The following is a 15,601-nucleotide window of genomic DNA, read 5'->3' as shown; positions in this document are numbered from 1 at the left end:
CACACACACACATCATTGGTCTCAGGAGGAGTACACCCTCCCCTTCCCTTGAGCCCTCTTTCCATCACAATCAACACACACACACACACACACACACACACACACACACACACACACACACACACACACACACACACACACACACACACACACACACACACACACACACACACACACACCTCACCATGCAGCAGATATCACCCACATTTGTCTGGTGAATGCTCCATAGAGAGGAAACGCAAAAGGCATAGGAATTAGTGCCAGGCTGCCAGCCTATATTAACCATTTGTACCCCAAACCTGACATTCTCCAGCATATACTGATTCAACACTGACTCCTCAGTCATTGTTTCTGTGAATCAAGGATGACATGCAGAGACCCACCACTGCTTAAACAGTTTTGTTTCGGTTATTGAGGTGGATTCATCGTTTATTTATAGCAACACTGAAACTGCTTCCAAATCTGTATGTTAGTGTGTGACATAACTTGCCTAGTTGCCTTATGTACGCACTGCCCTTGCATCTGGCCCCATACCACACACTCCTGGTGTCCGTATTTTGGGCATGTCATTACAGGCTAAGAAATAATGCAAAAAATATATATATATGCAAGTTATCAAGTTGTGAGCTTGTAGAACGGCTAGTTTCGCTATGCGACACCGTCATACCACGACGTATAGAATAGGGCTTAAGTTGTTAGACGTGTAGCAAATTGTCACCTAAATCTGGTCCAGCAGACTTGTCATTTAATGGGGCTCAGCAGCAGGAGCTGTCACTCTATCCTGATCCTTCAGTCAATACTATTTACTCTGTTGGTCCCTTGGGCGTTTCAGAGGAAGGTGTGTGAAGGTTGCACTGCACACATATCAATCTGAGCTAATGATGGCATGCAGTGATCCACTGCCTATCCTCTGGGACCCCCATGAATTAAACAACATTGACAGAAAACAATATTTGAAACTATATGCTGATGTTTTGTATATATCACCTTCCCATTAAGAAGGGAGCCTGTGAAGGTGAAGTGGAAATCACTTTTTTAAGCATGTACTGCCCCCTTCTGGTTACATGTTCATTACATTTTCCCACAACAAATGTGCAAATCTGTGTGAGTCAGTAGGTGAGTTTACTTTTCACTGAAGTCACATTCCTACATGCTTTGGTTTGAACATGAATAAAAGCACTATGTTTTCATGGGGGGGACCTTTAAATAGCTGTTCAGTAGGTTAAATTACATCCTGAAACTCATTGTTGTGGGTTACCAACATAGAAAATAGGTCTCTGAATTTACACAACCTCTGCTTCAGTGCCATATTAAACTCATCTCCTGCGACCATGACCTGTTCTACATGAACATGATCCTGTACATAGACCCTGAAAACTGGGAAAACACACTTGATCCCAGCTCTGGACAGAGAACAAGACCTGCAGGACCTTCACTTCAGAACATCAAGTCCCCACAGCAGATAACATGAGAAGCAGCAAGCGCTTCCAGGGGATTCTACAGAGAGCCATTTCAGAATGGTTGTTGTGACAGACCAGTGCCTAGCTTTGCTGGGAGAAGGAATGGGGCACAGTGATGTAGACAGTGGTGGAAAAAGTACTCAAATTGTTTTACTTAAGTAAAAGTATCAATACCAGAAAGTCAGGAGCATACAGCACATCACACAGACACACAGCACAAACTGTTTTGCTTAGGGTTTAAGCTATCAGCAATTACCACAGCATCTCATTAAATCAGTGTATTTTTGCACAATTCATGTGACAGTGACATGTCATTTCACAACCCAATATTATTTTGCCAATTATTGCCAATAAAAACCAGACTGCAAAGAGAGGCTCCCTGAAATATATCTTTATTGTCATTTCCAAGGCGTTGCAGAACAAGCATATAACGCAGAGACAAACTGAAATCTTATTAACAAAAAAATATAACGGTATGCATCTCATCAGTACAGGGAATTGCATTAGTAAATGCTGTCTTTACGGGCTTGTAAGTTATCTCAAACCCAACTTGTTTGCACACCTTTAGTGAAGTAGTACCTTAATGAAAATCCTAATTCAGCAGTGAAAACCCACAGGAAGGACACAGCAGTTTTGGTCAGGTGCTGGCTATTTAGTACAGTCTTGCCTTTTTTTTTCTTGAATTTTGTATAAAATCCCTAACTCTGGGCTGGAGAAGGCACATGTACATTATCCATTTCATGGAACTGTGCTTTAGCTTTGCTTAGAGTACATTTTAAAAATAAGACTTTCTAAGTGTAAACCATATTCATCCTAGTTATTTCACATCTCAACTCTCTTAAAACTGGCAGTGTACAACCAAAGCCATGTTTTCATCTAGATCTGCCATTTTCCACATTCACACAGTGGCCATTTTGCTCTCACGTCATACTTATGTGTGACATTAATGGCTGCTGTGTGAATATGGTCAATTATATATACAGTAGACATGAAATCTGTTGATTTTCTCAGACATTTGCGGTAGCCTTTAAGGTTTGTAGTGAATTACGGTTAAACAGTGTAGATCCCATGTTTGCAGTGTAAACATCAGAAATGTATTGTGTCCTACTGTATAGATTTGGAGAGCATGCTGATAGGACATTATGACTTTGGTGATTTGATGTTTTCTTTTCTTGGTTTCGATTGCGTGTATAGCAGTATATGGTAACTATTTTCACTGCATATTGTGTTTCTCTAGGCACAGAGGTCGCAAGTCCTTCAGCCTGGCAACCAGATATTATTTTCGCTGCTCCTATTTACTGCCAGAAAACCCAGCCTCTGCAAGAATAAACCACACATTGGCTGTTCATTCATGCTCCGTTTGCTGTGCCAACTCCGTCAAGGGCAAATCATACTTGCCACATCTGCATAGACGCAAGGGTTCGCTAGTGTCATATGACGTACATTTCGGCACCAGCTCATGTCGTTTGCGAGCATCCCAGATTTTATGACCGCACATACTTTATTCACGGTCAAAGAAGTACGCTGACTGCGTTCCAGTGTTTGAGGTTGAGTGAGGAGATCTGCTGTATTATATCTCTTACATCTCAGCGGCTATATTATGAACATAAAGGACTTGAACTTGGAAGGTCTTCAGAGGATAACAGGAATGCACAGAAATAATTCCAGATAGATTATGGTAAAACTATCTACTGTCCAATAGGACAGTTGTCTGGAAGGTTATTATAGTGTGCCCTGTATTCAGTGCAGCCCATGTTGCTCTGGCACGCGTGCGCCGTGCACGTCTGCAGACATCAAATTGTAGTATAATCACATCCACATTGCATCCACTGTCTGCAGACCCTCGCAGCTACACGGATACGGCAAGCATAATCACGCCTTTTATTGTCCAATCAACTCCTGTTTCTTATCCCTCTCCCCCTCCAGTCATAGGATGTTTGGGAGGTAAAGGGAGCAGAGGAGCATATTATGGCCCAGCGCCGGGAAACGTCTGAAGGCCTCCCAGGCGTCAGAGAAGATGTTGTACTTGAGGAAGACCCTGTGCTCCAGGCTGGTGGGCAGGCTGACGTCGCGGCTCATGATGTAAATGCCGTCGTTGTGCAGCGTGCACGTCAGGTTCAGGCCCGACTTGGACGTGTTCTCCTTCAGCTGGAGCCACTCCCCCGTTGCGACGTTGTACGACTGCACCGTCAGCATGTCCTCGGTCTGGCTGGGCCGCCGCCGGCCCGGCTCCAGTTCGTGGGTGTAGCCCCCCACCAGGTAGATGGTGTCCTCCACCGAGAGCATCTGCTGCTTGCGCACGTGTGCCGAGCAGGAGCGGAAAACCGTCCAGGCGTCCGAGGTGGGGCAGTAGCGCAGGACGCTTGTGTTCCTGTCTGTCAGAGGCACAGAATGGCACGTAAGAGTAAATACAGTGACCTGCAAGGACTGACAGGAATTTCTGCGTTCATCTGTGTAAATTATTATTTTGAGCAGTTATGAATAGCTTTTGATTTTTCAAAGTGCGGTCTGGGGACCATCGGGGGTCCTTGAGAAAGATCTAATTTCACTACAATTGAAATCACTTGAAATTATTACATTTACATTTATTACTATAGCAATAACACATTTCACTATGAAACTATTTCCAATGCACAACGCATGATGTTTAAAATGTTTACTTTAAACCAAAACAGAGTACCTAGGAGACCATCATTTGAAATGCATGTCCATGGCCTAATGAAAGTAAATGTGGGGGTTTGTGAAATGATAAAGAAAAGGATAAAAGCAATACTGTCATACGATTACCACACTGTGTCCCAAAAGAGAATAGTAATTATGTTTTTAATATAATGGTTACTGTGACAAGAGACTGAAATTATCTTGCCAAACGAAACGTTTACATACATACCTCTTGCAGTGTATCCACCCATGACGTAAATCATGCCCTGGCACTCGCAGGCAGAAAACTCTGCCAGGGGGTCCGGCATGGAAGAGACACAGGTCCACCAGTCTTGTTCTGGGCTGTAACACTCCACTGTGCCCAGACACTGCCCTCCCACAGCATACAGCTTCCCTCGTACTGCAAGCAGTTTGAAGTTGGACCTAATGGAGTAAATACCGCAAGCAAATTAGGCTGACATAATATGACAGTGATGAACCACTGACACCCTTACACACTATTATAGTCTGGGTGTATGGTCTTGTGCAGGGATATGTACAGGTCATGTCTGACCTCTTCTGGTTGAGGGGGGCAATGTGGTTCCATTCGTTTCTACAGGGATTATAGCAGTGTGCTGCAGAGATCTCCTGGCTTGTCATCCGGTACCCGCCAACAATGAACAAGTAGTTGTCCAGGACAGCCGAGCCATATCCTCGAACATTGATCATATCCTGTGGCAGGTTGTTGGCGAGCGGCTTCCAGCGCTGCTCCATCTCTCCATACCTCAGCATGGACCAGGGCTCATCCTGATCAGGCACCTCCAGCGACAGACATGTGAAGTCTCCAATAGCCACCAGAGTAGCCGTGCCTTTCATGCGCATCTCCCGCACTTGGTCTCGCAGGGCAAAGGGTAAGCTGTGGAACTCTGGCCGCCTCAGCATCGGGTGGTAGTAGCAGCTCATGTATTTGAGACAAGAATTCCGCAGGTCGTGCGTTCCGTACACTTCAGAGAGGCTGTAGAGTTCCACACAGTTCTCCTGTCGGATCTCAGAGTTGAGGAGCTTGAGGATGGAGGTGACTTGTAAAAACGAGGCGGTCTCAATCAGGTCCTCGAGTGTCTCATTGACAACCTGCACCTTGGACGTGTTTATAAACTCCAGAACGAGCTCCAGTCCCGGGACACTGAGTCCCTGCAGCTGCACGGAGTCCTCTGTGGACTCTCTCATCCCAGAGCTGTACAGTGCACGGAAGTAGTCACTCTTCTCGATCAGCTTCCTCTTGTTCACCTCGTAGGTTTTGTCATCCATTACGATTGCAATGGTTTGGTCGGATGACATGTTTACGAGCTAATGATTGCTTTCAGGTTGTTAACTTATAACTTTATACAATTTCACTTTGCTTGCTTCCAAACTTATATAGCTTTATACAATTTCACTTTGCTTACTTCCAAACGTATAGCTTTACACGATTTCACTTTACTTGCTTCCAAACTTATAGCTTTATACAATTTCACTTTGCTTGCTTCCAAACTTATATAGCTTTACAATACTTAACTTTGCTTGCTTCCAAATATAGCTTTACACGATAACTTTGTTTGCTTCCAAACTTAACTTATAGCTTTACACAATGTCACCTGGGTTGCTTCCAAACGTATAGCTTACATGATTTCACCTTGCTTGCTTACAAACTTATAGCTTTACATGATTTCCCCTTGCTTGCTTCCAAACGTATAGCTTTACACGATTTTCCCTTGCTTGCTAGCCAACCCTTCTTCGCAAGCAACGTTGTCTGGAATCATCACAGTTTACATTTTAACGGAGGTTGGTCCAAGAGGCACCCGGACAGGCCTATATATGGTGATGTTCAGCCCATATAGGTCTGAAAGGGACAAGCTAGCTACTGAAGCTAATAGCTAAGCTGTCCAAATAAACCACTTATCTCTGATTAACATCCCTCAGTCGTTCAACACAAGGTCATTACATTAACTAAGAATACCGGGTGAGTAGTGTTGATTATTGCCAACACTGGTCGCTGCGGTTCCGTGTCATTGTGTGAGTTGTTTTTAAAGTAAATTAGTGTGTACATTCTGTACGGATCCTGTCAGATGTTAACTGTTTTGATTCTGTCACTCACGTAACTTCCGGTATTTATACTCGTGGTGTGTGTTTAAGTGGAGTGTTGTTGTGTTGGCGCCATCTCGCGGTACAGAGACGACAGCTCATTTCAAATGCACAAGACGGTCATCTGTCATGACCATCTTGGATGTTCAAAATAGTGTTTGTATTTTATCTCTTTTTGGCCCGTACATCTACTAAAATGTTTACATTTCAAATGTAAAGTAATCACCTTATGGCTACGGATCTTAAAATTATGTACGGGTTCTCAGAAATATTCGTATCTTCCGTATTGTTCAATAAAAAGCATTTTAATTTGATTGGTGGCCATTTTTTCCTAGAGTTATAGTGTATCAGAGTGCAATACACCTTCCAACCAATAAGGTCGCGTAGTTGAAAGCATATGGAAAAAATACGGAGACAATTGCCACCGATCGGATTAAAATGCTTTTTATTGAACAATACGGGAAATACGGGTACTTGTGAGTGCCTGTACATAATTGCAACATCCGTGGTCATAAGGTAAGCACTTTATATTATATGGCAGTCATCCATGACTGCCATATAATATGACAGTCATGGATATGTATGACAGCCTGGTATTTATGCATTAATCTGTCTGCAAGAACCAGTTTGGCCGCCTCTTTAAGGTGACACATAGGCTACAGCTACCATGTGTCTTTAGTGTGTGTCAGCAGGTTAAATATGGGTTTTCTAATACATTTTGTTGATGATATTGTATTTTTGTGTTTTTATACTACGTTGATGAATTGATAGGACCACAACGGAAACGAGTCCCCAGGACTCTTTATCCTTTTAGCTCAAATGTCTGACTGTACCTCATGGTGTTTTCATTTCTGTCTAATAAAGTATTCTATCAATCAATCAATCAATCAATCAATCAATCAATTTATTCTCAACGTGGAGTCCGGGGATCCGCAGGGGTCCCGGGGTCCTCAAGGGTCCGGGGTTCCCCAGGGGGTCCTTGAGCAAAATGATTGATTAGAACAAAATTGACCCTTAGCGGGTCTATAACTCCGAGAGTGTCGGCTACAAATGGAACCAACTGGACGTCTGCACCCTTATGCAGTGGTGGAAAAAGTACTCACATGTTTTACTTAAGTAAAAGTATCAATACCACAAGGTCTGTTACAAGTAAAGGTCCAGACTTAAATATGTACAGTACAAAAGTATTGGTATACATTTTTTCTTAAAGTACCAAACGTAGAAAGTAGCCTACTCATTATGTATTGTAGAATGTCCCATTCACAAGTTTTCAAATGTATAAATGTATAAAAATCTTTTGAAAATCTACAAGCTCACATCATCGCGAGTCATTGTGAGCTTGTATCGGCTATTTTCAAATGGTCAAAATATATATATAGGGCTGAAGTGGTATGTGTTTTGTAATAATAATACAAATCTACAAAGTAACTAGTAACTAAAGTTTTCAAATAATTATAGTGGAGTAAAAGTACAATATTTGCCTCCGAGATGTAGTAGAATAGAAGTAAAAGTAGCCTACTGAAAATTGGAAATACTCCAGTAAAGTAAAAAATACCTCAAAATTGTACTTAAGTACAGTACTTGAGTAAATGTACTTTGTTACTTTACACCACTGTCCTTATGAGCCCCGTTGCTTCCATTTGCACTCTCTCTGATTTAAATTAACAGTATTTAATACTAAGGATTTTATTGTGTCGTTTGATGACGTCAGTTGCGTGCATCATCTGAGCGCTTGTGTGTGTGTGTGTGTGTGTGTGTGTGTGTGTGTGTGTGTGTGTGTGTGTGTGTGTGTGTGTGTGTGTGTGTGTGTGTGTGTGTGTGTGTGTGTGTGTGTGTGTGTGTGTGTGTGTGTGTGTGTGTGTGTGTGTGTGTGTGTGTGTGTGTGTGTGTGTGTGTGTGGGTGGAGAGAGGATCCATGACAGGGACACAGCAGCCTATAGATACAACCAAAATGCACTGCAAGCCTTTTGATGCTTCTGAACATTGAGAGGTTATCTGTTACAACAGGATGAGGAAGATGCTGGACCAGCTGCTCGGGTTCTGCTCTGTTCATCATGGTTTCTTCTTCATCCTCTCCGTTCACTATTCTCTGTCGGCAGAAAGAGACCCGCGGCCGTGCACAGAGGTGAGTGCGCGACACGCGACATAATATCCTATACTGTTTATTATTAAAAAACGCAATTGTATTTACCGTTGTCAAAAGAGAGAATAATGCCAAATCACCGTGAAATATGGTTGTCTTCACAAGACGATGGCCAAATTCTGGGAACGCCACAAGTGCCATTTCAGTAGCGACAGGCTATACCGTCTGTGAATGGAGGATTTACCCACTTGTCTTTTCTTCTGTCTAGCTTAAAAACGAAACATTTTGACAAAGCAATGCATTGCATTGGCTCCATGATAATAATATATGATGACGCTGTAGCTGTGTACACCGAGCAGCTCTTCTGCTGCTGCCTGCTAGATGTGTAGCTCTGGTCCAGAGCGTTAGTGAGTTCTCTCTAACGCTCTGTTAGGAGCGGCAGGTGCTATTCCCATGGACTGACAATTCCTGTGCGAATTCCTTGTACTGTGCGAGGTCTCGCCAACTTTAGTAAAAAAAATAAAGGAAACGATTTTGCTACTCACTGAAATAAAGGCTGTTTTGTGTTTTTAAAAGTCTATTCTCCAGGGTGGAAAGCCTCTCAGCACCCCACCTACTCTGTATAATACACTTTTTGGGCAGAAAATGTATTATGTCCGCGGCCCGCCAGACGGAAATTATTACTATTATTCACCTGCGCCCTCTACAGATTTGGTCAATATAAATTACCATTGACCAGATCTATAGAGGGCGCAGGTGAGTAACGCAAATAATTTCCATCTGGTGGACATATTTTATTTTCTGCCCAAAAAGTGTATTATACAGAGAAGGTGGGGTCCTGAAAGGCTTCCCACTCTTGAGAATAGACTTTCAACAACACAAAACAGCCTTTTTTTCAGTGAATAGTGAAATAGTTTCTTTAATTTTTACTAAAGTTGGAGACCTCGCACAGTAGTGGAATTTTCAGTCCATGGGAATAGCACACGCTGCGAACAGAGAGAACTCACCAACGCTCTGGACCAGCAGGGCTACTAGATGTGCAGCCTCCTGCCGACCAGCAAGGGATACTATTACCGCTGAGTAAAGAGAAAACACACAAATAGAGACAGCCTGTTCCTCTCCTTAGCGTCCACAGGACTGGCTATTGTTCCACCAGATACTCAATGAGGAAAGAAAACAAGCTTACTGTTTAGTGTAACCGTGGGAAATGATTGTGCATATCCCTATTACCATCCTTGAATCACCCTTAAATGAGTTCACCACACTGTTAAATCCTGAGTGTCAACCCTGGGAGTGTATAAATGGACTGAAATGGTCTGAATGTGTGATATTCAGCCAGACAGCCTGTATGTGTGAGTGGCTGTGGCACTGAACCTCTCCTCTTCTCCCCTTCTCTCATCAGTATCCATGGTGACTGATGTGATTCGCCTGATAGAAGTGTACACAACACATTAACCTTTGTGCTCTTATCTAACTCCAATTCCCCTGCACGGCTTTCACCGTTTATCCACTGTCAAGATATTAGCACTGATGTTAGGGCTGGTCGACACGACTTCAAATCAATATCACGATTATTTCAAACTGTTGCCTCGATTATGATTAATGAACAATTTTTTTTTTATTGTGAAAATAGCAGAACTAATACATCTAGTTAATCAGACTAATCGATTAGATATAAGAAATATATTATTGAAATATTGAAATATGTTTTTACGGGGAAAAAAACGGCTTCTCAGTTATTCGATTAACGTACATGAACAAAATTAAATCGGTTATTGGTTCTAAATGTGGGTTTCGATACATTTTTGGTTAATTGCGCAGCCCTAGATATCAGGTGTCACAGAGGCAGAGAGAGGGAGAGGGAAAGAGAGAGCAGGGGCAAGTGCAAGCACACTTGAATTAGGTGTGGTTCCCATTAGGGTAATGAATAATGCTTAGTATAGTTGCTTAGTATAGTTAGGAGAATAGGTGATTAACAACACAAAAGAACCTATAGGCTACGTACACAGGCCAAATAATGTGTTTTTTTGGAGCAGGTAAGAACCTCCCCCCACGGCATGGTATATTGATTGATTGATTGATTGAATACTTTATTAGCAGTTTGCAAAAAAAGCACAGGAAAGTGCAGTTCAATACAAGGTCTGCTAAGAGGATTTTAAACCCAAGAAAGCCTATGGCTTGTTTCCATTGGGGTCCTTCATCGAAACATTTAATGACAGACAAATATACAAAACTATGCAAAAGATCATATAAACAGTTAGAAATCAAATAGAAAAATATGTACAGTAAACAGTTTGGGGGTGGCTAGGCTTTGACTTTTACAGAGGCCAGTTTTGAATTTTAGCCACCTTTAAAGGACAACTTTGGTTTTTTACAACCAAGGTTTATATTTTAGCTTGTAATTAAAGTAAATAAATGATGAGTGTAATTTTTTTTCCATTTACTGCTTTCTATAGTTTTAGCATTTTTTGCGATATTTTTTACAGTGGGCGGGGGCATTCTGTCCGGTGGCTAAATATGCCTTTTTTACACAATAAAAAAGGTCCGGCTGTCTGAGATGGCCAGATGTGAGTTATTGGGGGCTAGAAGAGCTACTGTAAATAATAATAAAGAAAACGCCGGGTTAATGTGTTAAAAAAATACATATTTAGCCACCGGACAGAATGCCCCCGCCCACTGTGAAAACACTGTAAAAAAGATTGTGAAAATTGCTAAAACTATAGAAAGCAGCAAATTTACATTTTTTAACACTCATCTTTTATTTACTTTAATTACAATCTAAAATATAAACATTGGTTGTAAAAAACCAAAGTTGTCCTTTAAGTGCTCCTTTAGAGCGGTTTTGAAGGAGAGTATGGATTTACACTCCTTTACGACTGTTGGAACCACATTTTTGTGACATATAGTAGCAGGAGAACGAATTTAACCCCTTGTTTGAGCCAAATCTGGGTTGAACGTGATTGGTGGAGCTCCCTCTGGTGTTGTGATTGTGGACTTCATTGACTGAGTAGTTTGACAGGTACATGGGTGTCTTTGTGGAAGACATGGAGGGGTGGCATGAAGGGTGGCATGAACTAAAGCAGTGTGATCTATCTTTGTGCCAGTCAATTGGTTAGCATTACACTTAGCATTCCATTTTGTCATCATCGCACCGCAGATGATTGTGTGCCTTGGACGGGGATATAGTTATTCATATAACTTTGCTTTGGTGTGTGTGTGTGTGTGTGTGTGTGTGTGTGTGTGTGTGTGTGTGTGTGTGTGTGTGTGTGTGTGTGTGTGTGTGTGTGTGTGTGTGTGTGTGTGTGTGTGTGTGTAGACAGACTACTACTATGAATACACAGAGTGTGACAGCACAGGGTCTCGTTGGAGAGTGGCCATCCCTCACAGTAAGGGCTCCTGTTCCGGCCTACCCCCACCTATCAGAGGAACAGACTGCTGTAAGTAGTGTGTGTGTGTGTGTGTGTGTGTGTGTGTGTGTGTGTGTGTGTGTGTGTGTGTGTGTGTGTGTGTGTGTGTGTGTGTGTGTGTGTGTGTGTGTGTGTGTGTGTGTGTGTGTGTGTGTGTGTGTGTGTGTGTGTGTGTGCGCGCACGCGTGCGTGATTGCGTGAATGATTGAGCCCATATACAATTGCTTGTGCATTTGTGTGTGAAACCGTGTTTACGCAATCCTCTATTCTCCACCCTGCTTGTTAGCGTTCTCATGTGCAGCGGGCGAGTTCCTAGAGATGTCCACACAGCAATGCACTTCTTGTGCGGCCGGCTCCTATTCGCTGGGGAGTGGTGTTCGTTTTGACCAATGGGACACCATCCCGGCGGGTTTCACCAGCCTGACCAGCTACATGGACCCAGGACCTTACGGTGAAGACAGCCAGGCCTGTAATAGGTAGGCAGTGACACACGCACGCACGCACGCACGCACGCACGCACGCACGCACGCACGCACGCACGCACGCACACTTACACACACTTATACACATACACATGCAAATACAATCTATTTGAGTCACATTTTGCCCTGTGTGTGAAGGTCCTGAGAATCTTCTTTCTTTTGTTTTAGTTTTTCTGCCCTCATAAGTTCACTGATGAAAGTCTCATGCCAGAATGCTTGTTCTCAATTTCCTCAAAATGTTCAGAAAGTAACCGTTTGACCTGACTGAGGCTGCTATTTCACTAATGTGTTTTATTATTTTTTTAAATCTTCCTTTTTTCTCTTTTTGTTGGTGCTTCTCTTTTTTGTGTTTTTGTGTGTGTCGTTTTTCCATCTGTGTCACAGTTCATCGTGGACGGCGCAGGGCGTGTACCTGGAGTCGAGCCGTGACGAGTGCACCGTGGCTCTGGTGTACGGGGTGCGTTTGGAGAAGCAAGGCTCTGTCTCCTTCACCTACCAGTACCCTGACAGCAACATCTTCTTTGAGTTCTATGTAAGTGCTCTCCATTTTAATTTACCCTGAGGGTGTAAAACGTTTTACATCCTCAGAGTTACAGAGCCATAGGGGTCCATTTGGTTCCTAGCAATCAATAATTTCCTAGCGATCAATAAGGGTCCATTTGGTTCCTAGCGATCAATCATTTCCTGGCGATCAATCATTTAGCCGGGGACACCCTGGAACCCCCTCAAGGTCCCCTGGGGGTCCCTGGACAGCACATTGAGAAACAGTGACTTATACAAACACATGAACTTTATAATTAAGCACACCACACACAAAGTGGTGACAAGTTGCGTTACTTGATACGGAATGGCATCAGTGAAAAGATTGCGCCGCTATTGCATGAAAGGAAGACATTTTCGCTTGGTTAATGGTTACCACGGTAAACACAATTTCAGGTCCAGAACGAGCAGTGCCAAGAAATGGCCCAGAACGATGAGCAGAAGTGGATTAAAGTCACCAGCAATGGAGAATGGGACACACACACGGTGAGGGAGAATATGTAACTGTGTGCGTGCGTGTGTGCGTGTATACGTGTGTACGCGTGTGTGTGCGTGTGTGCGTGTGTGCGTGTGTGTGTGTGTGCGTGTGTGCGTGTGTGTGTGTGTGTGTGTGTGTGTGTGTGTGTGTGTCCAGAGCCTCTGCCTGATGACCAAAAGCCTAATATCTACTAATTCTCCTTTAGGCTAGTAGTTGAGATGTTGGCTTTCCATGTGGGATTCGGGTTCGAATCCCGGGCGATGTGTGTGTGCCTGCGTGCCTGCGTGTGCGTCAAGTCTGTGTCCATGCGTGTTATTTGGCCTGTGGACTGTATGGCGTTGCTCTGCGTTGCAGGTGAGCCTGAAGTCAGGTACCAACATCCTGTACTGGAGAACCACTGGCATCCTGATCGGAGGCAAGAAGGTCAAACCTGCACTGCTCAAGAACATCCTGATAGAGGGTAAGACATGAAACACACACACACACGCGCGCGCGCACACACACACACACACACACAGTGTGCGTCCGTGCAGGCGTTGGTCTGAGGAAGAGCCGCTTAGGCTCGAAACGTCACGTCTGTATGGTGGTAAATAAATTGTAAAAATGTCGGGCATGATCCAGTGTGCGGACTCTTTTTTTACCAGGCGTAGCTTACACATCAGAGTGTTTTCCGTGCCGACCAGGCTGGTTCAGCTCCTCCCCCGGCTCCTCGTCCTGTCAGCCCTGTCCAAGGAACACCTCCTCTGGAAAGGGAGCCACCTCCTGTTCCCCCTGTCCTGAAAACCAGTACTCAAGTGAGATAACCCGCCTGATTGTCCATGGCTATTGATTAATTAATAATGTTCACCCATCGTTTTAATACTAACAATGCAGCCTTATGACAATTTATAATGATGTTGTGACAAATTGACAATCCTATTTATTTTTCATTAAGTGAAACTGTTTCACGTGAAAGATCTGTATAGGCCACATAAATGAAATAAAATAAATGAATGTAGAATTCTGCTTTGGATGCAGCTTTATCAAAGTTTGCTTTTAATAATGAAGCATTGCTAAGGATGATTGAAAGCACCGATGAAGCAGGATGGCTTTGTGGATGAGATTATGTTGACACTTATCTAATTTCTGGCTTTGTACAGGCAGGTTTTCAAATAGTTTATTTTGATTTTTATTAACGCGAGAAGCGAGAACAATGACTTCTATTATAGCGTGCTAACTTTCCAGGAATAGAAAGCCTGCCGTTTCAAGTCGTCCTTTAAGGTTGCATGACGACAAAGTTGTCATCTATCTTTTTTCTTATTATTATTTACAATTTCTACCACATTACATGGTGTGTTGTATCACCAATGCCTCTTGGACTGTATTCTTTCTTTCCCTTCTTCTGGCTGTGTCCTGTTAGATGACGGCTGGGCTGAATGCAAGGTTAAACCCCCGTGCTCCGAAAAGGACTACTTTCAGATCCACACAGCCTGTGACAGCGAAGGAAAGGTCAGTCAATCACACACACACACACACACACACACACACACACACACACACACACACACACACACACACACACACACACACACACACACACACACACACACACACACACACACACAGATTCTTGCAGATTCATTTCGATTATGCATGCTCCTCATGGTATCACAACACCACCAAGGCCTTAAAAACAAGGCTCCAAACATCCCAAAACAAACTAGTAAGGCTACTTCCTGGCCTCAACCGCACAACCCATCTAACCCCTGCTCATTTTGCTAGGGTTGGATGGCTCTGGGTTGAGGACAGAGTACAGCAACTTGCATTGGGCCTGGTCTACAAGATACGACACAACATTAGGATACCCCAGTACCTGTCAAAATACTTCAAAAATATAAATGTTCACGATCACAACACCAGAGGCAGCTCCACGGATCATGTTCAACCCAGATTTGGCACAACAAAGGGGATGAACTCGTTCTCATGCTATACAACAAAAATGTGGAATGCCCTACCAAAAGGAGTAAAGGAGTGTAAAACCCTACTCACTTTCAAAACTTCCCTAAAGAGACACCTTCAGGAGGCTGCAATTCCGGAGCAGTGACACGACCACTGTTGTTGTCATCGTTACAGACGCAGGTATTACACAAGTGGATAGAGCCAAAGATCTGTGTGGAGAATGTAACTGGAGCAGTGACACTGCCCCCTACTGGGAAGAGAGAGCCTTGCCCTCCGTGCAACCCCGGCTACTATAACGCCAACGACTCCACCTGCTTCCCCTGCCCTCCTGGAACACACTCCGACGGCATGATAGGTACTGATCGAAAAATGTTCATTATAACAACAAATCTGTTGACTATTGGCTAGTTTCAAAAATCTTTGGTGACAATAAACCAAGACGTGGTGATCAG

General features: G+C 43.4%; 2 protein-coding genes across 3 annotated transcripts in view; one reads left to right on the top strand and one right to left on the bottom strand.

Moving 5' to 3' along the window:
* Window positions 1-1,836: 1,836 nt before the first annotated feature.
* klhl42 (kelch-like family, member 42) lies at window positions 1,837-6,216 on the bottom strand. Of its 2 annotated transcripts, XM_084049995.1 has the most exons (4): window positions 5,708-6,216; window positions 4,675-5,630; window positions 4,351-4,544; window positions 1,837-3,835 (listed from the first exon to the last, which is right to left on the bottom strand). In XM_084049995.1, the coding sequence occupies exons 2-4, from the start codon at window positions 5,436-5,438 to the stop codon at window positions 3,387-3,389; spliced, it is 1,407 nt and encodes a 468-aa protein (XP_083906121.1). In that variant the 5' UTR covers window positions 5,439-5,630; window positions 5,708-6,216; the 3' UTR covers window positions 1,837-3,386. The 2 variants fall into 2 exon arrangements, with proteins under 2 accessions (XP_083906121.1, XP_083906120.1); XM_084049994.1 differs by having other exon boundaries at window positions 4,675-6,216.
* Window positions 6,217-8,229: 2,013 nt separating this feature from the next.
* elapor2b (endosome-lysosome associated apoptosis and autophagy regulator family member 2b) overlaps window positions 8,230-15,601 on the top strand; it is a gene marked incomplete at its 5' end in the record, with an annotated part of 17,100 nt that continues 9,728 nt past the window's right edge. The window contains 9 exons of the mRNA XM_084049524.1: window positions 8,230-8,346; window positions 11,621-11,741; window positions 11,998-12,187; window positions 12,578-12,725; window positions 13,130-13,219; window positions 13,566-13,671; window positions 13,856-14,005; window positions 14,611-14,699; window positions 15,324-15,504. Coding sequence (XP_083905650.1) covers window positions 8,230-8,346; window positions 11,621-11,741; window positions 11,998-12,187; window positions 12,578-12,725; window positions 13,130-13,219; window positions 13,566-13,671; window positions 13,856-14,005; window positions 14,611-14,699; window positions 15,324-15,504 — 1,192 coding nt within the window. The remainder of the gene's footprint in view (window positions 8,347-11,620; window positions 11,742-11,997; window positions 12,188-12,577; window positions 12,726-13,129; window positions 13,220-13,565; window positions 13,672-13,855; window positions 14,006-14,610; window positions 14,700-15,323; window positions 15,505-15,601) is intronic.

The sequence above is a fragment of the Gymnoscopelus microlampas genome (genome assembly GCF_963454915.1).
Source record: "Gymnoscopelus microlampas genome assembly, chromosome: 23".
In the NCBI taxonomy this organism is placed as follows: domain Eukaryota; kingdom Metazoa; phylum Chordata; class Actinopteri; order Myctophiformes; family Myctophidae; genus Gymnoscopelus; species Gymnoscopelus microlampas.
This window is presented reverse-complemented; position numbering and strand designations above follow the sequence as displayed.

Bases quoted from the DNA above. Each gene is read 5' to 3' on its own strand.
- klhl42 (XM_084049994.1), bottom strand. From the start codon at position 5,438: ATGTCATCCGACCAAACCATTGCAATCGTAATGGATGACAAAACCTAC. The intron at 4,545-4,674 runs GTCAGACATGAC...TTACTCCATTAG, and splicing joins GCCCCCCTCAACCAGAAGAG to GTCCAACTTCAAACTGCTTG. The intron at 3,836-4,350 runs GTATGTATGTAA...TGCCTCTGACAG, and splicing joins GGGTGGATACACTGCAAGAG to ACAGGAACACAAGCGTCCTG.